Below are 24,997 nucleotides of genomic sequence, written 5' to 3'. Positions count from 1 at the left end.
TAACGGCCACTATTATACAAATAATGAATGTTGTTTATGGCTAAATGACAGACATCTAATAAAAAGTGTGTGACCATAACAATGCAGTTTACCACTCAGAACTCTAGTAAGCCTGGTGTCAGATCCCTTAGTTGTTAAAAGGCAACTATGCAAGTCTGACTTTTGTATTTAACTGTTTTTTTAATTTAAAAGAGATGTTGCCAAACAAAATGAATTTCTAAATTTGTAACAATGCCCAGCTAAAAACCACTAAACATTTCTATTATTTAGCTAACATGTAACTAAAAGTGACTGAATATAATTAAAATTATATTTGTATCATGTTGGGTCTTATTTCTCTTAGGGTAAACATTTTGAAAATCTCTTTCAAACGAAAAAAGTTTTTCATACAGCAACGTCCAAAACATGTAAGTAATTTTATTCCCTCTCATACAATCTTATTGGTGGCTAGGGGCAACTAAGACAATTCTACTTTACACCAGTTTGATAAATCTCCCCCATGGTCTTCTCTTTCTAAGAACATTTGAATGAGATGGCCCCTTTTGCAGGATCAGTGTATTAGCTGCTCCTGGTCTAATGTCTCCTGCTCTCCTTGTCACCAGTACTTTCTGCTTCATTTTGACACTTCTTTTTAGCAGGAGCTGTCCACTTAGGCCTCATGCACACATTTTACAGTCTTTCAGAAGTCCTTAATCAGTATTCAATATTTCAGTAATCAGTATTTCCTGTCTAAAAACTGAAGATGAAAAAAAAAAAATAATAGCAAGAGCACATACCTGCTGCACAGCAGCAGCACAGCTCCCCAGCTTGTCTTCTTCACTAGTGTGCCAGAGCACAAGGAAAAGAGCAGCATAATGCTGCCTCCAGCCAGAAGGGTGATTGACAGGGTGGGGAGTCAATGGCTCCTCGCCCTGTCAAACACAATGCTGTATTTAACTGTTTGCGCTCCTGATTAGGCTTCTATAGGGTCGTCCATCCTGGAATTCCAAACAAAAATAGGCCAGGATCTATATTTTATTTTACCTATTGTCCAGAACAGACACCCTTCAGGAAAAATCGTGAAGGGTGTCCATACCTTATAGAACCCTATGAGTCTAGAAATGTGTCTGTATTTCCTGATGAGAAATCCGGATAAATTGACCAGATGTGTGCATGAGGTTTTAACCATTCTCTGACCGCAGTGGTGTCCCACCTCAGTCATTGATTAGCTGATCTGACAGGTCCTGCTCAGACAAAGTGTCAACTAGAACCAGGAAGTAGTGGTGGCTAAGGTTTGTGATGTACATGACACATGACATAACTTTACTTCACAGTGCTTAAATTTCATGGATTTCCCTTATGTTCGGCATTCCCGGTCGCATTTTCCTTTTTAAGTAGATTATTTCTAACCTAGATTACTGTTCGTATTAGTAATTTACAATTGTCTGTTACGTTTTACTTAATTTTTTTTATAAAATCCTATTAATTATTGTCTAATCAATTTGCTCATTCTATCTTTCTTACAGAGTGAATGTAGAGATCAGATAATAGCCTTCAATATGCTTAACTACCGGGCATGTAAAAACCTATGGAAATCGTGCGTGGAACATCATACGTTTTTTCAGACAAAAAGATCATTACCTCATGAAAAGAAGCTGGTGTCTAACTACTGGACCATGGGTCCAATTAACCATGCCAAGTGAGTACAATAATCCTCTCTGTCAAACTTGCACATAGAATACATTAGTCGGCACTACCACTCTCACTAGGATGTCAGGTTAGGAGAAAAATGGGAGTATTTATGGAGATCACATAGGTGGTGCTCACTTGGAAAATGCAGTAGTCTTGACAATCCACAAAGACAAAAAGAATACAAGGACACTCACCAGTCCCGTGCATGATTCTTTATTTTGAGTGTAGTTAAGCTAACATGACACAGCTGTTACAGATGGCAAGGACACCAACACTTTCACTAGTAATGACAGCTGTTTCACGCTAACTCTGTGCTTTTTTAGATCCTGTGTCCAGGGGCGTAGCTAATGACTCCTGGGCCCTGGTGCGAGAGGTCAACTTGGGCCCCCTACCTTCCTCGACCAAGTGATGCTATTGGTATATGTGTATATTATATATATATATATATATATATACACCAAGACAGATATTACGAATAACGATCTTAAGATAGGAAGAGAAAATATTATCACCACACATATTACCGCCATATTGTTACTGACCAAATCCTGTATACTAAGACCAATAAAACATAGTACCAGATAGCAAGTAACAAATAATTCCACCACATACTGACTAACATCACCACTGCTACTGACTAACTCCACCACATACTGACTAACACCACCACATACTGACTAACACCTCCGCTGCTACTGACTAACACCACCACATACTGACTAACACCACCACATACTGACTAACACCAACGCTGCTACTAACACCACCACCTACTAACACCACCGCTGCTACTGAATAACATCCACTGTACACGTATCACCGCATCCAGTCATATAGAGGTGGACGCAGCTCCACACAGGCTCTAGACACCATATACATTACAGTGCAGTTACATCAGGTGACTCACAGGGGACGTCTTCTCTGATCGGAGTTCTTCCCTCTTCATCTTCTTCTCCATCTGCTCTCGGCCATTATGAGAACTTCTCCGAGCCACGAATCCACAGAATCTGCCAGACAGACATATTAGACTCCTCACTCTGACACCATCGTAATCTCTCTACAAACTGCACATTTGTATTGGCCTCATTTAGTGGGTAACCCTGACACTATGTGACCTCCTTATAGTGTATGCCCTATATGTAGCCTCCTTATAGATGGTCCCCACTCTGTGTATCCCCCCTTATAGTATATGCCTCCTATGTAGCCTCCTTATAGATGCCCCCTCTGTGTATCCCTCCTTATAGTATATGCCTCCTACTATGTAGCCTCCTTATAGATGCCCCCTCTGTATATCCCCTCTTATAGAAAGCCCCCTCTCCCCCTATGTTGCCCCCCTTATAGATGCCCCCCCTTATATATTGCCCCCTTATAGATAGCCCCCTCTCCCACCCTCCTATAGATAGCCCCCTCTCCCACCCTCCTATAGATGGCCCCTTCCCCCCCTTATAGATGGCCCCCTCTGCTATAGATGGCCCCTTCCCCCCCCTTATAGATGGCCCACTCTCCCCTCTCCTTATATAGATGGTCCCCTCTCCCCCCCCTTATAGATGGTCCTCTCTCCCCCCCCCCCTTATAGATGGTCCCCCTCCCTTATAGATGGTCCCCCTCTTCCCCCCCCTTATAGATGGCCCCCCCTCTTCCCCCCCTTATAGATGATCCCCCTCTTTCCCCCCTTATATATGATCCCCCTCTTTCCCCCCTTATATATGATCCCCCTCTTCCCCCCCCTTATAGATGGCCCCCCTCTCCCCCCCCCCTTATAGATGGTCCCCCTCCCTTATAGGTGGTCCCCCTCTCCTCCCCCCTTATAGATGGCCCCCCTCTTCCCCCCTTATAGATGATCCCCCTCTTCCCCCCCTTATATATGATCCCCCTCTTCCCCCCCTTATAGATGGTCCCCTCCCCTCCTATAGATGGTCCCACTCTTCCCCCCCCTTATAGATGGTCCCCCTCCCCCACTTATAGATACCCCCCCTCTAGAAGGTCCCCCTCTCTCCCCCCTCCTTTATAAATGGCCCCTTCCCTCCTATAGATAGCCCCCTCTTTCCTTTATTAAAACAAATAAAAATAAATAAAGAAAAACACACACAACTCACCTAACAACGCGCTCCCCCGGCGATCCTTTTCTTCAGCCTCCGTCTGCCCCGGATCATGCGCTGCTGCCGGGGGTGTCGCGTCCTATCCCCGGCAGCGCGCGCATCATAGAGTTCCCTGTGCTGGGACCTCCAGCACAGGGAGCGTCTCTAATGTGCGCTCCCTGTGCCGGAGCAGTGAACTCTATGATGCGCGCGCTGCCGGGGATAGGACGCAACACCCCCGGCAGCAGCGCATGATCCAGGGCAGACGGAGGCGGCATCTTGTGACCGCAAGCAACACAATGCTTGCGGTCACAAGAGTGATTGATGAGGGGGGGCCTCAGGGGCCCTGCGGGCCCCCCCTTGTGGCGGGCCGGGTCGCAGCGGCGACTGCTGCGACCCTGGTAGTTACGCCACTGCCTGTGTCCTTCGGACATGTCTCAGATTATACACCTGCTGTGTGACGTGTAGAAAAAGAGGGTCACACAACTCCCTGTTTTTCTGCTTTTTCCACTTTCTACTTTCACAGAATGGCCGCTGTCTGAGATGTTCGACCCGACTGATACTGCAGTATCGGCTGGGTGAACATCGCTTTAACTTAATTGGAATGTTGGCACATTCGTGTGTAGGCATAGCCGTACTTTACATTGTGTACACATTTTATTTTGTGCGGCCGCTGTTCACTGAATAGCAGGCGCATAAAATAGACATGGCAGTTTTCTGTGCGACCGCATGGAATCCTGGCCTCAGTGTATACAGTGTGTATACATTGTGTGAAATTATAGCTGTCTGATAATGAGGACAGCAAATAATCATGATCATTATCATTTCCCGCTAAAATTTCATAGTGGAAACAGCCTTAAAATGCACTACATTCAGGATATACATTGACATGTCAAGAGAAGGGTATTCTGATGTATATCGCTGTATTCAGCACATTGAACTCCTTTTATTTTGTGGACCCAAAAGCCTTGGAGGCCATACCTTTAAATCTCACAAAATTAAAATATACTTTTAAAATGGATCAAATATAGTCACTAGTAGACCACATTAGATCAATTGAACCCAATGGGCCTGGCATGAATACACTGCAGTGTAAGTCAGAATGCCCTTTAGTAAGCATGTCGATCACTAATCCAAACAGAGACCACTTTAAAGGAATTATCTTCAATGGAACTGAGCTGCAAAACCACACCAAAACTGAGGACAAGAGTGGTGCTGTTAATGAAAGAAAAAAGCATGTAGAATGTTTTTTTAAGATTCATGGCCTATTTACAGGATAGATCACTAATTACCGATTAGCAGGGTGCCTCCACTTGGCATTCCCACCGATGAGCTGTTGAGCTACATAGTAAATGCGGCCAGAAGCAGTTTGCTTTGTTCGCTATGTAGTGGTGGTTACACATAACTGCAGCTCAGCTCCCATTATAGTGAACGGCAGGTGAGGTCTGCAGTAATCAGGCCCATCCACTACACAGTGAATGGAACTGGCTTCTTCCAGCTCCTTCATATATTCTGTAAACAGGTCATCAACCTGTTTTGACCGGAAAACCGCTTTAGTTGTGTGAACACAGCCTAATAATATTTGTACCGATTTATAAAAAGCTAAAAACAACTTAACTTTATTTCTCTTAAGATCTGCCAGCAGTCAGCTTTGTAGAAAAGTGATGGGTGGTATGGTACTGAACACGGATTTAAGGAGGTCTGTGTCCGTCGAGCATCTTGAAACCAAAAGCCTTCCGTCTCGTTCTCCTCCTATTACACCAAATTGGTAAGTAATAGCTATACGCAGTAACCTTTGATTTTATTTCTTTAGTTACTTTAGTTCTTAGTTACTTTAGTAACATATTTTTTATCGCACACTATGTCATCCATGGGACATGACACAAAAGTATGTATTACCTGCTCATATCCAAAAACTAGAACCTGATTCTTCACTTGTAAGAACTGAACAAATGATCAGGGGATATGCTTTATCTATATTTGTGTAGGAAAGGTGATATTTATGGAAGTGAAAGATCATTAATATTATAATAAATTATCTTAAATAGGTTAATTAGAACATGATGATCTATCCATAGAAAACGGTGTTGCCCCCTAGTTGATGGTTAGGCACAGCTGGGGAGGCAATTGTTACAAAAGTGACTTTAAATGGGTTATCCAGTGCTACAAAAACATGGCCACTTTCTTTCAGAGACAACATGACTCTTGTTTCCAGTTCAGGTGCGGTTTACAATTAAGCTCCATTCACTTCAATGGAACTGAGCAGAAAAACCCCGCCCCAAGCTGGAGACAAGAGTGGGTCTGTCACTGGAACAAAGTGGCCATGTTTTTGCAGCGTGGGATAACCCCTTTAAGCTGCACAATCCTGTCCCTAGCTGCAACAATCTCTGGTTTAGGAACATGTTTGATTATTTTGTACTTTATTTTAGTGTTATACAGAGTTTAGGAGACAAATGAAGGGTAAGACCGAGCAATAGTTTTTATTTTTGCATATACTTCCACCATAGATGGTGAGGTCCCAGCATCCTCTTGGTCTGTGTAGGGAGGCCCAGGTATAACTCTGCTCTGTTGGTGAGGCTGTGTTATGGTATGTAATGCTGTTTTGTTTTTTTCCCAAAAATAAAAATCTAAATTCTTCATGAGAAACCCATGGTTTACAGGTGAAGATTTCTGAAGCAATTTTTTTTTTTTTTAGGTACGGGTGCTTAAAATATCAATGGGAAAAACCACATTAACCACAGATGTCAATATGTGGGTTTCACATTTCCCATTAAAGTCAGTGTTTTGTGGATTTCATGTGTATTTTTTTTTCCGTGGAATCCTTGTCAAAATTCACATAGAATTCATATAAGAAAACTCAATATGAACAGACTCTTACAATTAACTTCAAGTGATTAGCTAGGCTTGTGAGAGCTGTATCTTCACCTATGTAATATTGATATATTGAATATCCTAAGGATACGACATCTATTATTTATAGGTCTCAGAATAACACCTTTAAATTATCTGACTGCCACATTCGATCAAGAAGCAATTTTTTTCTTGTCTTGAGGCCAAATTAGCTCCATGTTGGCAGAAAAGTTTGATTTTCTTTCCTTTCATCTGGATTCAACAGCTAGATCTGAAAAAAGTTGAAATCTTTTTTTCATTTTAAATAACTATATAGCTAAATTGATCCAGTATATTGACTTAAAAAATTGAATGTCTCCATCATTCCATAACATTGTTGATAAAGACTGTGTTCGCCTCTGTGTTCCGATCCCACAACACAGATTCAGTCATACTTGACAGAAAGGATAGCGTAGCATTGCGTTCTTCTAGTAAGAGCCATAAACACTAAGGCTATGTTCACACAACGTCAAAAATATTAAAAAGGTGGCTGATTTTCGAATTTAGACGTCAGTTTTTGCCGAGATTTAACTGACTGCAATGGCAATGCATTGAAGTCAATGGGAAGACGGACGTCCAATGCACACAATGTATTCAATAACGGACATTTTTGCCACGGGCGTCAAAATAATAAACATGATAATTATTTTCGGACATCTTTTGCAAACAGCGGACATTTTTTATTAGATGTTCACACGCAGTTTTTTTTTTCCACCGTTCTTTCTCCGTTTTTACTATTAAATTCAATGGACTTTTCAATTAAGCCACACCCAAAGGGCAATCAGTAATCCCAAACTAGAATAATGTGCAAACACCAGTCATTGCACTAAGGGGAGGCCAGACAGCTAAGTGACGTCCTTACGTTTAGACTTAAAATAACGGACGTCATTTTAAACAAAGCTGAAAAAACGTTGAGTGAACATAGCCTAAGGCAGAACCCAGCAGTCCCCAAGAGGTCTGTTGAATATCATACAACGATTCCTATGTTTTTCGGCTTTTATGGTTGACCAGGAAAACAGAAATGACACCACAGATAACAGCTTAGCTGATGCTTAGTCAGTAGAAAAATCTGTTATGTAATTCACACATCTTTTCCATACAAGACCACACAGGGCTTTTTAATTACTAAAGGCTTAAGCACTGATGCACAGAGCGATATAGCCTGACTACTGATTAAAGTGCAGAATCCTGAAATTATGTCTGCTCTGTTTTGATCTCATTGGCCATTCAATACCACTAAATACCATTTGGGAACTTTGCAGTGGGTTTTTTACCTTTCAATCAGTTGTTTTGAAGTGGATGATAAAATAAGACAAAGGAAGTGAAGAAAAGTGTGTATTCCATCTTTACAGATTACATTTCTGTGTACTTGCTTATTAAGTTAGTTTGTAAGATTATACTGTCTGTAAAGTTCTAAGATCTTTTTCCAGGAATTTTTATTTGTACATTCATTGGTACTTCTTAATCATTGCAAATTTTTCAAGGAACAAGGTAAATTTATACAATAAAAAAACAAAACAAATTTAGTACAGAACTTAAAGCAACTCTGTACTCACAAAATGCCCCCCGCAAACCACTTGTACCCTCGGATAGCTGATTTTAATCTAAGATCTGTCCTGGGGTCCGTTCGGCAGGGGATGCAGTTATTGTCCTAAAAAAACTACTTTTAAACTTGAAGCCCGTGCCAAGCGGGAGTATCTGTGCCCTAACTTTGCACCACCCCTCCGTCCCTCCTACCCACCCTCTTCATCATTAGGAATGCCACTGGAACATTTTTAACATGCTGAACATTGCACAGGTGCTTAACGATCCAGCCCATGTGCTGGGCTGACACAGGTGGGGAATAAGAGGCAATCTGCCTGGAGCATTCCTAATGATGAGGAGGATGGAGAGGAGGGACGGAGGGGTGGTGCAAAGTTAGGGCACAGATACTCCCGTTTGGCACGGGCTGCAAGTTTAAGGGTACAAACACACACGGCATATACGCTGCGTATTTACTGCTGCGATACGCAGCAAATACGCAGCAGATACGCAGCAGATTAGATCTAAATAACTGAACACAGCATAAAATCTGCACCACCAAATCTGCTGCGTATCTGCTGTGTGTGTTTGTACCCTAAAAGTTTTTTTTTTAGGACAATAACTGCATCACCTGCCGAACGGACCCCAGGACAGATCTTGGATTAAAAGCAGCTATCCAAGGTACAAGTGGTTTAGGGGGGTCAGATAGTGGGTACAGAATCACTTTAATCTGGTCCACAATAAATTGAAGTTCATTCTACACTCCAGGGGTGGCTAATAGTCTTGTTCTTTGCCCAATTGCTTCCTAAGGGTATGTTTACACTGAGGAATCGGTGCAGAATTTCAAGCAGATTCTGCTTTAAAATGCATGCAGAGTCTGCTTGCAATTACGCCTGTAAAATATCAACATTTCTATTTTCCATTGTGTATAATGGGCCTTCCGCTCATTCGTGCACATGCTGGAATTTCCATCAGTTCCATTCAGCTGGAATTTCAATTTCATCAGCCATCCTCAGTCATTCCCTCCAGAATACGCACAGATTTCTCAGTGTGAACATGCCCAAAAAGCTACTTCCTTTTAGCCATTTTACCTCCCATTGAATTTATGATTATTCCCAAATGTTTCTTTACTCCGTTGCAAGCCAGCCAGTTGCTATGAGACAATTCTCCCATCACTTATCTTGTGTATAGATACACTTGAATCAATCTACTTTAAGCTAATAGGGGCAGAGCGCAGTTCTGTGTGGGATATGATAACCTTTTTAACAATTTAAGCAGTTTCCATTTCCTTTTCTAAGTGTTGCGACTATGCCAAAAGTATCTGCCTTGCAAGATACATTGAACAATTAGTTGTCTAGATTGTTTGAGCTGTAAAGTTCCAGCATGCTGCATCATGCCTGTCCCACATGCTATAGAGTGAGAAAAAAACAACAGTGATAGCAGTTTTGTTATAAATTCTGCAATGCTTATACATCAGCCATAATATTAAAGGGGTTATCCAGCGCTACAAAAACATGGCCACTTTTCCCCCTCTCTTGTCTCCAGTTCAGGTGTGCTTTGCAATTAAGCTCCATTTTCTTCAATGGAACTGAGTTTGAAACCCCACCCAATCTGGAGACAAGAGAGGGGGAAAAGTGGCTATGTTTTTGTAGCGCTGGATAACCCCTTTAAAACCACAAATGAGCCATATCCAGAAATGTTTAATGTGCTTTAATGATATGTTTTAATTTAGTCTTTGTTATTAGGCTTTTAGGTGGTTATATATCTTCAATAATTGTTTGGACAATAGTTATTTCTCCCGTTCTCCACATATACAAGAACATTTGTTACTGCTGAACATTCTTTCCGAGAACAACGGGGTCAGGGAATGAAAATCCATCACACCTGACCTCTGTCTTCAGGGGAGGGTTTAGCCAACATCAGTATAAAGTGTATAGGGACCTTAAAGTTGTTGTCCGAGACTAAAATAAACTAATATTTAATTCTGTGGGTGTTGTATGTTCACTTTACACTTTCATTATTTATTTCTAGCTCCTCTTGTGTTCTCAGGCTCAGTCACATGATTGTTCTGCCTGTGGTTTCTTTACTTCTTGTGATGTCACTTTAAATAGTGGGTGGGGCAGAAGATAACATTGTTGTTCCGTAGAATGTGTAGCAGAAAGGGCAGCATGAAAGTAAAAAAACCAACATGGAATTTTAGTCAGTCTATATGATTGGGTGTGCTACTGATTGGTGGACGTTAGTAGTGGTATGATACAATTCAGCCAGAGATGGTATTGCCTTGATGCCAGTGCTAGTCATGCACACAGGTGTGATGTTGGTATCTCTTTTTTTGTTGTGGCTGGCTGTACTCCCCAGAAATGGTCAGTGACCTGCCGGGCTGTAGTGGGTCCCTTGGGCTCTGTCACGGTAGTCCTTAGTGGCAATTGACCCACCCGGACTATCGGTACTGCCACCCACAGAAAGGGGAAAAATAACCTAAAGTGCGCGATTAGTGTGTAGGAAAGGATGACCAGGATGAGTCCCAGTGATATAAAAATTTAACAGCTTTACTGTACAGTTTCTTAGCACAGGTGGGGGGAGATGAAATAAGTGAAATCAGACCCCAGATCAGCCCCCCTAGTGCCCGCACCTTGCCTCTGACCACCCCACCTTGCCTCTGACCACCCCACCTTGCCTCTGACCACCGCACCTTGCCTCTGACCACCCCAATAACCACAGAAGGTTGCCCGTAACCACCCTAGATTGTCTGTAACCACAGCAGGTTGTCCATATCCACCCCACATTGCCCGTAACCACCCAAGGTTGCCTCTAACCACCCCAGGTTGCCATAACCACAGCAGGTTGCCCGTGACCACCCCATATTGACCGTAACCACCTCCAGATTACCCGTAACCACCTCAGACTGCCCGTAACCACCTCCAGATTACCCAGAACCACCCCAGACTGTCCGTAACCACCTCCAGATTACCTGTAATCTCATTTTTTTTATTTTATTTTAGTAACTGTGTTATTCTAATAACTATTACTAGCTGCGGTTTTGCTCCAGCAAATTCGTGCTCCTTCCCTTCTGAGCCCTGCTGTGTGCCCATACAATGGTTTATGCCCACATATGAGGTATCGTTGTACTCAGGAGAACCTGCGTTACAGATTTTGGGGTACATTTTTTTTCCTGTTCCTTGTGAAATTTAGAGATTTCAAACTAAACCAACATATTATTGGAAAAATTCAAGTTTTTCATTTTTACTGGCCAATTTTGAATACTTTCCTCTAATATCTTTGGGGCCAAAATGCTCATCCTACCCCAAGATGAATTCTTTGAGGGGTGTACTTTCCAAAATGGGGTGACTTTTGGGGGGTTCTATTCTGTACACATTACAGGGGCACTGCAAACGCACCTGGCGCTCAGAAACTTCTTCAGAAAAATCTGCACGGAAAATGCTAATTGGCCCTCCTTCCCTTCTGAGCCCGGCTGTGTGCCCATACAGGGGTTTATGCCTACATATGGGGTACCGTTCTACTCAGGAGAACCTGCGTTACAGATTTTGGGGTGAATTTTTCTCCTATCTCTCGTGAAATTGAGAAATTTCAAATTTTTACTGTCTACTTTTGAATACTTGCCTCTAATACTTGTGGGGTCAAAATGCTCACCACACCCCAAAATGAATTATTTGAGGGGTGCACTTTCCAAAATGGGGTGACTTATGGCGAGATTTTACTCCGATGGCACTACAGGGGCTCTGCAAACGCACCTGGCGCTCAGAAAGTACTTCAGCAAAATCTGCATTGAAAAAGCTAATTGGCGCTCCTTTCATTCTGAGCCCCGCTGTGTGCCCATGCAGTGGTTTATGCCCACATATGAGGTACCTTTTTACTCAGGAGAACCTGCGTTACAAATTTTGAGGTACTTTTTTTCTCTTGTTCCTCGTGAAATTGAGAAATTTCAAACTAAAGGAACATATTGGAAAAATTCGAGTTTTTCATTTTTACTGTCTAATTTTGAATACTTTCCTCCAACACCTGTGGGGTCAAAATGCTCATCCTACCCCAAGATGAATTCATTGAGGGGTGCACTTTCCAAAATGGGGTGACTTATGGGGGGCTTTCTCTCTGCTGACACTACAGGGGCTCTGCAAATGCACCTGGCGCTCGGAAACTTCTTCAGCAAAATCTGCAATGGAAAAGCTAATTGGCGCTCCCTTCCTTCTGAGCTCTGCTGTGTGCCCATACAGTGGTTTACGCCCACATATGGGGTACCGTAGTACTCAAGAGAACCTGCGTTACAAATTTGGGGGCGCTTTTTCTCTCATGTTCCTTTTGAAAATGAGAAACTTTAATCTAAAAGTATATATTATTGGAAAATTTTAATTTTTCATTTTTTTACAGCCTAAGGCTGGGTTCACACTATGTATATTTGAGGCTGTATTTGGTCCTCATGTCAGGTCCTCATAGCAACCAAAACCATGAGTGGATTGAAAACACAGAAAGGCTCTGTTCACTTAATGTTGTAATTGAGTGGATGGCCGTCATACAACGGTAAATAACTTTCATTATTTCAATACCACAACCGTTGTTTTAAAATAACAGCACATATTTGCCATTAAATGATGGTCATCCACTCAATTACAACATTATGTGAACAGATCCTTTCTGTGTTCTTAATCCACTCCTGGTTTTGGTTGCAATACTGACTGAAATATACTGACTGAAATATACGTAGTGTGAACGCAGCCTTATGGTGAATACTTTCCTCCAGCCCCTGTAGTGTTAAAATGCTCATTATACCCCTAGATTAATTCTTTAAGGTGTCTAGTTTCCAAAATGGGGTCACTTATGGGGGTTTCCAGTATACAAACCTCCTAAATCAACTTAAAAAAAGAACTGGTCCCTAAAAAAATCAGTTTTGGAAACTTTGACAAAAATGTGGTAATTTGCTGATAAATTTCTAAGCCCCGTAACACCCTAAAAAAGTTAAATATGTTTATGAAATGAAGCCAGAATAAAGAGGACATATCGGTAATGTGACTTAGTAACTAATTTATGTGATACGACTTTCTTTTTTTAGAAGCAGAGAATTTCAAAGTTCATAAAATGCTAAATTTTTTTAATTTTTCATGATATTTTGATGTTTTTCACAAAAAACACACTAAGTAGTGACCAAATTTTGCCACTAATATAAAGTGCCATATGTGACGAAAAAACTATCTCAGAATCGCTAGCATACGTTAAAGCATCACTGAGCTATAAGCGCATAAAGTGAGACAGGTCAGATTTAAAAAAATGAGCCTGGTCTTTTAGGTGCAAATAGGCTTGGTCTTGAAGGGGTTAAATACAGTACTAGGGTGAAGTACACAGTCTTAAAGGGGTACTCCAGAAACTTAAGGTTTTTTTTTCTGTTGTTAATACATTGCTTTGATAAAATTATATTCTTTAGTAATATAACTTAATTAAAATAAATGTATACTCTTTTCTTTATATATCCACTTAAGTGGCAGCAGTAAGGGGCAACACGGGCCCTCGGCTGCCGCCTTCTTTTGTTTTAGGAATTGCAGGGCTTTCCTGTATTTCCTTCTCCTTTGATCAAGTGCTGCTGCAAAACCTGCAACAAATTACACTTCTTAAAGCCCTATTTATACATAGTGGTTTTCTGGGTATGGATGTGTAATCACTAGTTAAGTGTTAATGAGCCTTTTAGTTAGATAAATGCCTGCATAAATTGGCTGTTGACCCTACTTATTGATTACATCTTCTGACAGAAAATAGAGTCACTCTCTTTAAATATGTATGTTTCTTAATTGCTTGTCTTTTTATTGTGGGGGTTTTCTTTAGGCGGAGTCCTAGACTACGACATGTCATTAGGAAGCCACAACATTCATCTGCTGACAATCTAGCCAATGAAATGACCTATGTGACAGAAACAGAAGATGTGTTTTACACTTACAAAGGCTCCCCAACTTCAAAAGATAGTGATTCAGAATTTTTTCAGAATCAGAGCCCGCAGAGGTATGTAAGGCTTCTACTTTCTACCCTTTCTACACAAATACAGACAACAATTTTGTAGAGGAATATACAATATTAAGCTCACCCTTGATATTTCAAGTAACAGTATAACAGGTAAGTATGATGCGGCTATGTCTCAAATCCTAGGTCGGCCCTTAAATCTAAATTTTTTTATATTGTTGAATACTTTATATTGTCTGTTGAAAAAAGGATATAATATAGAATTAACTATAATTTTCTTGGCTGTAGAGCATGATGAAGACACTAGAAGGAGCCATGGCATTGTACTCACAAAATAGATATGAAAAAGTAATCTGCTGGAGTAAGGGCTTATTTTAGATACAGCAGTAACAGAGGGAATATGAATTTAGGTTGTAGCATTGCAGTGGTAACCCAAATAACTGCTCCAATTTTGACCTATTTTCTAGACCTACTCGCAATAATATATTTCCATTTTTATGGAAGGCTTAAAGGGAACCATTGTGCTGATATGGTTCTCAGCTGCACACTAAAGGTTTACTGTGCAGCTCCCCTAGAAAACCAACCCAGTCTGCAGCAGTAGCTTTACATTGGGGAAAAAAATAAATAAAGTGTTTTATTGCTGCACGCGATATTGCTAATAAAATATCTGCTTTAATGGTGTGCTACATGGTTCTCCTATGTGCTTTGTGGTATTGTAGATGAATACTTGATCAATACAGATATTGTGCACCCAGTTCATGGGATAAGGTGTAGTGCATATACCTCTACACTGAAGAGCAGGTATAGGGATGAGTTAAAGGACAACTCCCGCGCTAATTAAAAAAAAAAAAATCAATCATAAACATAGTTTTCACACTTACCATCCCTACTGAGTCTGTCTCCGTTTGAATTTCCCGCTGCTAACAGGTCCCTGAACCTCCAGTTGCTGTATTAATTTCTTCTTTACTTTTTGGTTTGGGCTTTCCCAAGATGCACTGTGATGTCTGTGCCCAACCACTCCACCCCTTCCCCAACAAACACACAAAGACAGTGAAACCTGACAGCTACTAGCTCAGGGCTGCATGGCTGAGGGAGAGAGGAGGGGGAGACAGGCAGCAGTGACAGAGGAAAGAGCGAATGACTCATTCGTTGCCTGAGCTCCAGGAGAAAGAAGTGCTTATCTGCATGGAGGAAAGAGGAGATAACAGGATTCATTTATTCACTGACTGTAATGCGCACTGAGAATGAGGGGGAGGAGGGGGGTCCCTGTAACTGCTGGGGAAAGAAAGAGATTCATTCACTGACTCTTTAGAACTGTTAGATGGCTTACAGCTTGCTCAGCCAATCAGAGCTAAGCAAGCTGAGTCATCTGACAAGGGAGGCTGATCTAACAAGGCTTATACCCAGGGCCGATTCTGGGGTCTCTGCCGCCTGAGGCAAACCTCAGGCGGCCGCCCCCGAGTGATGGCCGGCATCGCCCCCCTCCGACGCCCCCCCCCCCCAGCCAGCCGCTCACCTGTCCCACGCCGAGGCTAGCCCGCGCTCTCCGCTGTCTCCACATCCCGTCAGGTCCCGCGACGTCACCCTGCAGCTGTCACGGACCTCCAGGCTGTGGTGAGTGAGTGGGGTGATCGGGTCGTGCAGGGCGGACCCGCGCGACCCGATCACCCCAGCACGTCCCACCAACCCCGGGCACTCACCACAGCCTGGAGGTCCGTGACAGCTGCAGGGTGACGTCGCGGGACCTGACGGGATGTGGAGAGCGCGGGTGAAGGGACAGGTGAGCGGCCGCTGTCATTTTTGTTAAGTAATACTTAACAAAAATGACAGCAGGGGGGACATAATGCCGCCCCCCTGCCGGACCGCAAAATAGGCGAAAGGCTCATTCCGCCTCATGGCAGAAGCGGGCCTGCTTATACCCGCCTCCCTCTTGATGACATCATCGTTACAAAATGGCTGCCACAGAGCAGCCTGGTGACAACAGTCATCAGATATAATTGAGTTTACTTCACTTCCTGGTGGGCATTGAGGGGGGAAAAGATAGGGAAGGGGGGCAGATAGCTGATTGAAGCATATTACACAGTTAAATAACTTTGTAACATATTTCAGTTACTGGGAAAAAGCTTTTCACAGGAGTTGTCCTTTAAGGAGACTGTATGATTGCTTTCTCTGATGTTATCAGTCTTGGGTTTGAACTTGCCGAGCCTTTAGGTTCATCTGAACCCTAATGTTCTGCATTTGACTCGCTGCGCCTGGAAAAACTGGATGCAGCCCTAGAGAGTCCTGGTAAACATGAATACACAGTATGAAAAAAAAAGCATTAAAGTGTTGACCACTTGGTTTCCTACTTCTCAGCAAATTCAGCCTCTGAGATGAAGAGTGTAAGAAATACCTGCGCTGCATGGAATAGACATGCAGGGGCTCAGTAACATCATTGAGAGCAGTAAAAATCACCTTGCCATCACTCTAAAGCAGTGCTTCTCAATTCCAGTCGTCAGACCATGTTTTGAGGATTTCCCATACAAAGAAAACCTGTGATAATACCTGATGCACTGAGTATAATTATATCACCTGTGAAATACTAAGAATGCTCAAAACATGACCTGTTGGTGAGGCCTGAGGACTGGAATTGAGAAGCACTACACTAAAGGGTCAATAGAACAAACCTGTGTTTTGTTTTGTTTTATTTGAAAGAACAGGTACATTTTATTAAATTAAGGGGTTTGAGCTTAGTAAGAAGCATTCTGGCCATGTTTGTAATTCATTTGGCCAGTGTTATCACCAACACACATTGATGTGCTAGTACAGGTTTAGTTTACATACTGCTGTGTTCTGGAACTTGTAAGATTAACTCGGCCTTCAGCAATCCAGTTACGAAATAAGGTGTGCTATGTCAGGACAGTGCAAAAAATAATCACTTCTTTGTGGAAAGTGTTTATTTTCAGAATGCATATGAAACACCCATCTACTCGTATATCATGTAGTCTACTGCTGCATCGTAAGGAATCTGCAACTGTTGGGACACAAACCTATTTCACAATCTCACGATTTCTCTTCATTCTGTTTAGGTTGTCTGATCAAGACTCTCCAAAGTAAGTTCATTTTTGTCTTTTAGTCTGAACACATTGGGAAAGAATACATTGATCCCTGGCCACAGTAGGCTCTTTAAAAAGGTGCACACTGTGTGGATATTGGTCCGTTTACACAAAGAGATTCATCTGACAGATTTTTGAAGCCAAAGCCAGGAATGAAAAGAGGGGAAATCTCAGTCTTTCCTTTGACCTGTTCTTTGTTTATAGTCTGTTCTTGGCTTTGGCTTTAAAAATCTGTCAAATCTCTCTATGTAAACGCACCATTAGTTTATTGAGGAATGAAATAAGGTTGAACAAAATTGGTGTGATTCCAAAATCACAGCTCCTTTTTTTTGTATAGGTCTGGGAAAAAGGCACAAGAGCTTTAAAAATATGCTATTTATCCTAACTTCCATATTTTACATTGTATTTAAGAATGAAAACAACATAAATGCATTGATACATCTTTTCCATCCCGACACAGTTATTAAAACAACCAACCACAGTGCAGCTGGTTAAATAATGAAAGCCAGATTCTAATTGGTTGCTTTGGACAATAACCATTTCTCTGCCATTTTTTCTGACATATTTGTTGTACAGAAATTACATATTTGCTAACATTTGAAAAACTTTGCATATATACTGTATGAATAAAAAAATTGTACGTCTATTAATGTATGTACATCAGTCAATGTAGTGCATACTTAATGTTGTTTCTGTCTCTGCTATTGATTACAGAAATATATTAGAACACAGTCCGAAAGAAAACCAACTGAGCAATCAAGGTTCATTTCCTAGTTCTCCCAATGGTTTGTCAAATCATTCACATCCACTTGAGGGTGTGGACAAGACATTTTTAGACACCTACGATACCATCAAGAAAGGGGGCTCAACAGAGGATTCCAGTCAGTACTACTATGATAAGGTATGTATAATGGAAGAACAAACGTAGTAAGGGTGGTCAGCGCCCAGTGAAATAGATCATACTTCTTTGCATCCCATATAGGTTTCAGAGCACGAAGGTGTAGCCCCTGGATTCCGGGGTATATACAGAGAAGAGAAAAGACTGGATTCCTTCAGCTCTCATAAAATCATTGAACTTTATTTCAGCAATTCATAAAAACAGCCGACGCGTTTCGAGCCAACTCGGCTCTTAGTCATGGCATCTAAGTAGTGACATAACAAGACAGACAAAGTGTTAGTGTATATACATACAAGGTGGTTAAAATACGTGTAACAAAAATGTTGTTATACGGGGATTATAGACAACAAAGTATTAGTATACATATATGCATAATGTACTAAATATAAGCATATAAAAATATGAACACAGAGATACTCGAGAACAACAGACTATAATCGTGGTGGACAAATTGTGGTGTTCCCATCTGTAAATAAGTCTGTAGGACTGTGGTAATAATAGAGGCGCTAGTTGCAATGTACTCCCTTTCTGAGGTAATATGTATACCATAAAGAAAAAAATATATATATAATTATCTAAACCAAAAACCATGCATAGGGCATAGGTAAAATGATGGTTATAACAAGGGTAGGGTATATACATGCAAAAACCAACAAACAAAGCAAAACACTCCAGTGTATTACCTTAGGTATATGCAATCAATGGGGAAAAAAGATAATTCCTCCCATAACATAGGTCACTGGAGAGTAGGAAAACTCTGTGCAAAGAGAATATAGAAAAGAGAGCCTGTTGCATGAAGTTGGTTGCCATGAGTATGGACTGGGCGCAATAAAAATTGAGATCCATCTGTGGACATTATGTATACATAGGATATCACTCACCTACAGACCCATAGCAGCAGGAGACATGCAGATAACGCCGCAAGAGATCGCAGCGTCTGTGGCTAATGACCATGGTTGAGGATAAGTAGCAGGAAGGACCGGAAATGGTAACACGCGCCACTTCCGGTTTGGTGGAAAGCAAAGTGCGTGTCACCATGTGTGTCACATCCATAGTCCATGGAAGCATGGACTATGATGAATGTACTTCATAGTGGGGAATAAAAATGGAGAAAATGCATCAAAAGAGTGCGCTGCAGCTTAGAGGGTACCAACACATTCCTATGTCACTAGATTATATACTATGAAAAGGGAACATTTGGAAAGGGTAGATAACAAAATATGCAAAACAGCAGAGTGTACGGGGTAAGACCCAATTTAATGAGAGATGGTTAGTACAAAAACATGAGATCACTTCTAATATTGAGGCCATGGGGTGCTCGTGTACCTAATTTAAAAATCCATTCTGCCTCCTTTTTTAACACTAACCTTCTCCAGTCCCCTCCTCTCCTCGGTTCTGGGACCCTGTCAATGGCATAGCAGCTAAAAGAGTTTACGTTACCATTATGGGTGGTGCAAAAATGTTTAGCAGCTCCAGAGTTGTAACCCCCCATTTTTTATGCTGTGTACATGTTCTGCAATACGAGTTTTGAGCTTTCTTATAGAACATCCTACATACTGCAGATTGCAGTCTCTGCACTGTATGATGTATATTATATGATCGGATTCACAGCTCATGTGATGGCTTATTGTATATGTTTTGGTCAAATCACTAGAATGAAAGGTGTTGTGTCTCTCAGTGTATTTGCACATCCCGCACCGTGGTTTGCCACATGTGATAAAGCCTGTTTGTCTATTTGCTCTTAGGTTTCTAGTTTGTTTAGTACTAATGTACAGGCTCGGAGAGAGCAAACTACCCAAGGAAGGACCTCTTCGGGAGATAAAGTGACAAACTTCATCTAGTACCTTGGCTAGACCCTCATCCTGGCGTAAAATGCCTAAGTGTTTCCTCACGATGTTCCTAATTTTCTCAAACTTCTTGCTATAGGGAGTGCAAAAATATATCCCTCTGTTAAATTTCTCGTTGGTCTTACGATTTTTACCTCTCGGTTTGCTGGTTGCTATGTTCCTAGGTAACCCCTGTCTCTCAATCTAGATTCCGTGTCCTGAATCTGACATAGTGTCGCCTCTGTGGTAGAGCAGGCTCTGATTGTCCTGATGAACTCGCCCACTGGTATCGCCTGTATGGTATGCCTTGGGTGATGACTAGTGGCATGTAAAACTGTATTGCCTGCCGTTGGTTTTCTGTACATGGTGGTGTCTACTCTTCCTGTTTGGGCATTTCCTGTGAGTTCAATGTCTAAAAATGAAATTTTAGTTTTTGATGTTTCATTTGTGAATCTTAAATTGTACTCGTTTTGATTGAGCATGGCAACAAAGGATGGTATGGACGACACATCGCCCGACCACACAATAAGTATGTCGTCGATGTATCGCCCATACCACCCGATGCTGCCCGCAAAAGTGTTGTGATCGGAGTAGATACACTCCTCCTCCCACCAAGCCATCACTAAATTAGCCAAGGAGGGCGAGAATTTCGCCCCCATAGGCGCTTCTACTGCCTGCAGGTAAAAAACCTCATTGAATGAAAAAAAATTATTGGAAAGCAGGTATTTGAGTACCTCCAATATGAATTTGCAAAGCTCTTCGGTGTAGGGACTATATTTATAAAGATGGTATGCCACTGCTGTTATAGCGATGTTATGTGGGATTGAGGAATACAAAGCAGTGACATCACATGTGAGCCAGGAATGGTTTTTGTCCCATCTAAACTTATCAAAGAGACGGAGAACTTCTTTGCTGTCACGTGTATATACGGGGACCCTGACTACCAAGGGTTATAAAAGGGAATCAACTCATGTGCAAAGATTCTCATTTAAAGAGCCAATACCAGCGATTATCGGCCTAAGAGGGGGAGGAGACAACCCCTTGTGGACTTTAGGGACTCCATGGAAGATGGGCATGATGGGGTTGTCTGGCACTAGAAACTTGGCTTCCCTATCGGAAAAAAAGCCTTCATTGACACAATGGTTAATGAGGGATGTAAGCAGTTTTTTGCATCTGTCTGTGGGGTCCGAGGTGAGAATTTTGTAAGTTAGGTGGTCGTCAAGGACAGCAAGCACGCTGTGCTTTAAGGGAACTGATAGAACACAAGGACCTAGTCATAAAGAATGCGGACAAGGGGGGCAAGGTGGTCGTCATGGACAGCACAATGTATAGGGCCAGCGTGCTTGGCTAATTTAGTGATGGCTTGGTGGGAGGAGGAGTGTATCTACTCCGATCACAACACTTTTGCGGGCAGCACCGGGTGGTATGGGCGATACATCGACGACATACTTATTGTGTGGTCGGGCGATGTGTTGTCCATACCATCCTTTGTTGCCATGCTCAATCAAAACGAGTACAATTTACGATTCACACATGAAACCTCAAAAACTAAAATTTCATTTTTGGACATTGAACTCACAGGAAATGCCCAAACAGGAAGAGTAGACACCGCCATGTACAGAAAACCAACGGCAGGCAATACAGTTTTACATGCCACTAGTCATCACCCAAGGCATACCATACAGGCGATACCAGTGGGCGAGTTCATCAGGACAATCAGAGCCTGCTCTACCACAGAGGCGACACTATGTCAGATTCAGGACACGGAATCTAGATTGAGAGACAGGGGTTACCCTGAATCTACTCTCACTAGAGCTAGGAACATAGCAACCAGCAAACCGAGAGGTGATTTTTTGAACAATGGAAATAAAAATCATAAGACCAACGAGAAATTTAACAGAGGGATATATTTTTGCACTCCCTATAGCAAGGAGTTTGAGAAAATTAGGAACATCGTGAGGAAACACTTAGGCATTTTACGCCAGGATGAGGGTCTAGCCAAGGTACTAGATGAAGGTTGTCACTTTATCTCCCGAAGAGGTCCTTCCTTGGGTAGTTTGCTCTCTCCGAGCCTGTACATTAGTACTAAACAAACTAGAAACCTAAGAGCAAATAGACAAACAGGCTTTATCACATGTGGCAAACCACGGTGCGGGATGTGCAAATACACTGAGACACAACACCTTTCATTCCAGTGATTTGACCAAAACATATACAATAAGCCATCACATGAGCTGTGAATCCGATCATATAATATACATCATACAGTGCAGAGACTGCAATCTGCAGTATGTAGGATGTTCTATAAGAAAGCTCAAAACTCGTATTGCAGAACATGTACACAGCATAAAATATGGGGGGTTACAACTCTCTGGAGCTGCTAAACATTTTTGCACCACCCATAATGGTAACGTAAACTCTTTTAGCTGCTATGCCATTGACAGGGTCCCAGAACCGAGGAGAGGAGGGGACTGGAGAAGGTTAGTGTTAAAAAAGGAGGCAGAATGGATTTTTAAATTAGGTACACGAGCACCCCATGGCCTCAATATTAGAAGTGATCTCATGTTTTTGTACTAACCATCTCTCATTAAATTGGGTCTTACCCCGTACACTCTGCTGTTTTGCATATTTTGTTATCTACCCTTTCCAAATGTTCCCTTTTCATAGTATATAATCTAGTGACATAGGAATGTGTTGGTACCCTCTAAGCTGCAGCGCACTCTTTTGATGCATTTTCTCCATTTTTATTCCCCACTATGAAGTACATTCATCATAGTCCATGCTTCCAACCTCTTTTCCGTTACTATTAACATTTCTGGACATATAGACAATTCACTATTTCCCCACATGTTGTCATGCATTTTTGTTATTACCATTGTCTTTATTGGTCTCTTCTCATCCCGACCGAGGCTTCGTGTGTGTGCGTTCCATGGTGGAGCGCATGTGCATGTTTGTGCACTGCGCTCCGCTGTGGAGCGCGCGCGCACGCCGGGGCACTCTTGATCATGCACTGCGCTGACGTGCATTTTGCGTTTCACCGTGCCGGATGTGACACACATGGTGACACGCACTTTGCGTTCCACCAAACCGGAAGTGGCGCGTGTTACCATTTCCGGTCCTTCCGGCTACTTATCCTCAACCATGGTCATTAGCCACAGACGCTACGATCTCTTGCGGCGTTATCTGCATGTCTCCTGCTGCTATGGGTCTGTAGGTGAGTGGCATCCTATGTATACATAATGTCCACAGATGGATCTCAATGTTTATTGCGCTCAGTCCATACTCATGGCAACCAACTTCATGCAACAGGCTCTCTTTTCTATATTTTCTTTGCACAGAGTTTTCCTACTCTCCAGTGACCTATGTTATGGGAGGAATTATCTTTTTTCCCCATTGATTGCATATACCTAAGGTAATACACTGGAGTGTTTTGCTTTGTTTGTTGGTTTTTGCATGTATATACCCTACCCTTGTTATAACCATCATTTTACCTATGCCCTATGCATGGTTTTTGGTTTAATTTTATATATTTTTTTTCTTTATGGTATACATATTACCTCAGAAAGGGAGTACATTGCAACTAGCGCCTCTATTATGACCACAGTCCTACAGACTTATTTACAGATGGGAACACCACAATTTGTCCACCATAATTATAGTCTGTTGTTCTCGAGTATCTCTGTGTTCATATTTTTATATGCTTATATTTAGTACATTATGCATATATGTATACTAATACTTTGTTGTCTATAATCCCCGTATAACAACATTTTTGTTACACGTATTTTAACCACCTTGTATGTATATAAACTTACACTTTGTCTGTCTTGTTATGTCTCTACTTAGATGCCATGACTAAGAGCCGAGTTGGCTCGAAACGCGTCGGCTGTTTTTATGAATTGCTGAAATAAAGTTCAATGATTTTATGAGAGCTGAAGGAATCCAGTCTTTTCTCTTCTATGTATAATGGAGTCTGTGCTGCTATAGCTGCACAATTTAGTGACAAGTTCCTGATTCCATTAAAGGGGTTGTCCAGTATAAATCAACTGATAGCCTGTCCACAGGATAAGCTACCAATAGTGTATTTTCAGGATGCCGACACCACGCCCCCCCGCTGATCAGTCGATTGGTGCCCGCGCTACAATAAGAATTGAGTTGGAAGCAGTTAACTCTTTTCCCTGTGTGGCAGTGGCACCAGAGTACTGTAGCCTCGGCTCCTATTAAAGTAAAAAAGGAGTCATAGCTGCAGTACACCAGACCACCACTACACAGGAAACAAAGCCAAGTGCTTCTGCCCTATTTTCATTATAGTGCAGACACTGAACAGCTAATCGGCAGGAGGCTGAGTGTCAGCTGTAGATTTATTAGTAATTGTCTTATCCCGAAAAAAACCTCTTTAATCTATTTTCTTTCTACATTATACTAAGTGCCGCATTTTATTAGTAATTCTCTCTTCCATCCAGTGTTATGGCCATAGATTTTCTGTCATGTGGCCAACAGTCTATCTCAACCTCCCCATACACATAAACATTCATCACGGCCAAATGTACATGTGTTCACAATGGAGAGAGGAGAGGTAAGCTGCAGCAGTAGCTTTTCTCTTTCAAAACAAAGGGGATCCTTTTCACTCCTAAGATCATCTGTCAGGAGAGAGTGCTGACTTTTGTCTAAAGAGTTTAAGCACCTTTAAGTACTGACATAGAAAGACTTTTCTGCTAGGTGTCTCGCCTCCAGCTTCTTTCTACCTAGCTTACTGTGATTGATATACACATATAGAAGAAACCTGTCAATCTGGGCTGGAATAAGCCGAACAGACACTGCACGTCGGATACTTCTTCTTGAGCCTAGCTGTCACTAAATTTCTGTTTCCTGCGCAGAATTGAATACATGGTGCAGTTTTTCTGATTTATATCAAGCCTGTTAGAGATTGGTTAAACATTTTCCCCTCCGTTTTCACCCTTCATAAAGCACAGAGTGATCCACATTAACATCTAACCTGGATTTTGTGACAGGCTCCTAGTTTGCGGATTTTCTGTGAAGTCCACAAGGGAAATAAGC

General features: G+C 41.9%; 1 protein-coding gene across 7 annotated transcripts in view; it reads left to right on the top strand.

Annotated features, from left to right (window-relative positions):
• PTPN3 (protein tyrosine phosphatase non-receptor type 3) overlaps nt 1–24,997 on the top strand; it is a 178,505-nt gene that overhangs the window by 116,736 nt on the left and 36,772 nt on the right. For all 7 annotated transcript variants that reach the window (XM_069958242.1, XM_069958243.1, XM_069958244.1 and 4 more), the window contains 6 exons: nt 344–407; nt 1,506–1,678; nt 5,383–5,517; nt 13,989–14,162; nt 17,189–17,212; nt 17,930–18,116. In XM_069958242.1, coding sequence (XP_069814343.1) covers nt 344–407; nt 1,506–1,678; nt 5,383–5,517; nt 13,989–14,162; nt 17,189–17,212; nt 17,930–18,116 — 757 coding nt within the window. The remainder of the gene's footprint in view (nt 1–343; nt 408–1,505; nt 1,679–5,382; nt 5,518–13,988; nt 14,163–17,188; nt 17,213–17,929; nt 18,117–24,997) is intronic.

Source organism: Dendropsophus ebraccatus, chromosome 2 (genome assembly GCF_027789765.1).
Source record: "Dendropsophus ebraccatus isolate aDenEbr1 chromosome 2, aDenEbr1.pat, whole genome shotgun sequence".
NCBI lineage: Eukaryota > Metazoa > Chordata > Amphibia > Anura > Hylidae > Dendropsophus > Dendropsophus ebraccatus.
This window is presented reverse-complemented; position numbering and strand designations above follow the sequence as displayed.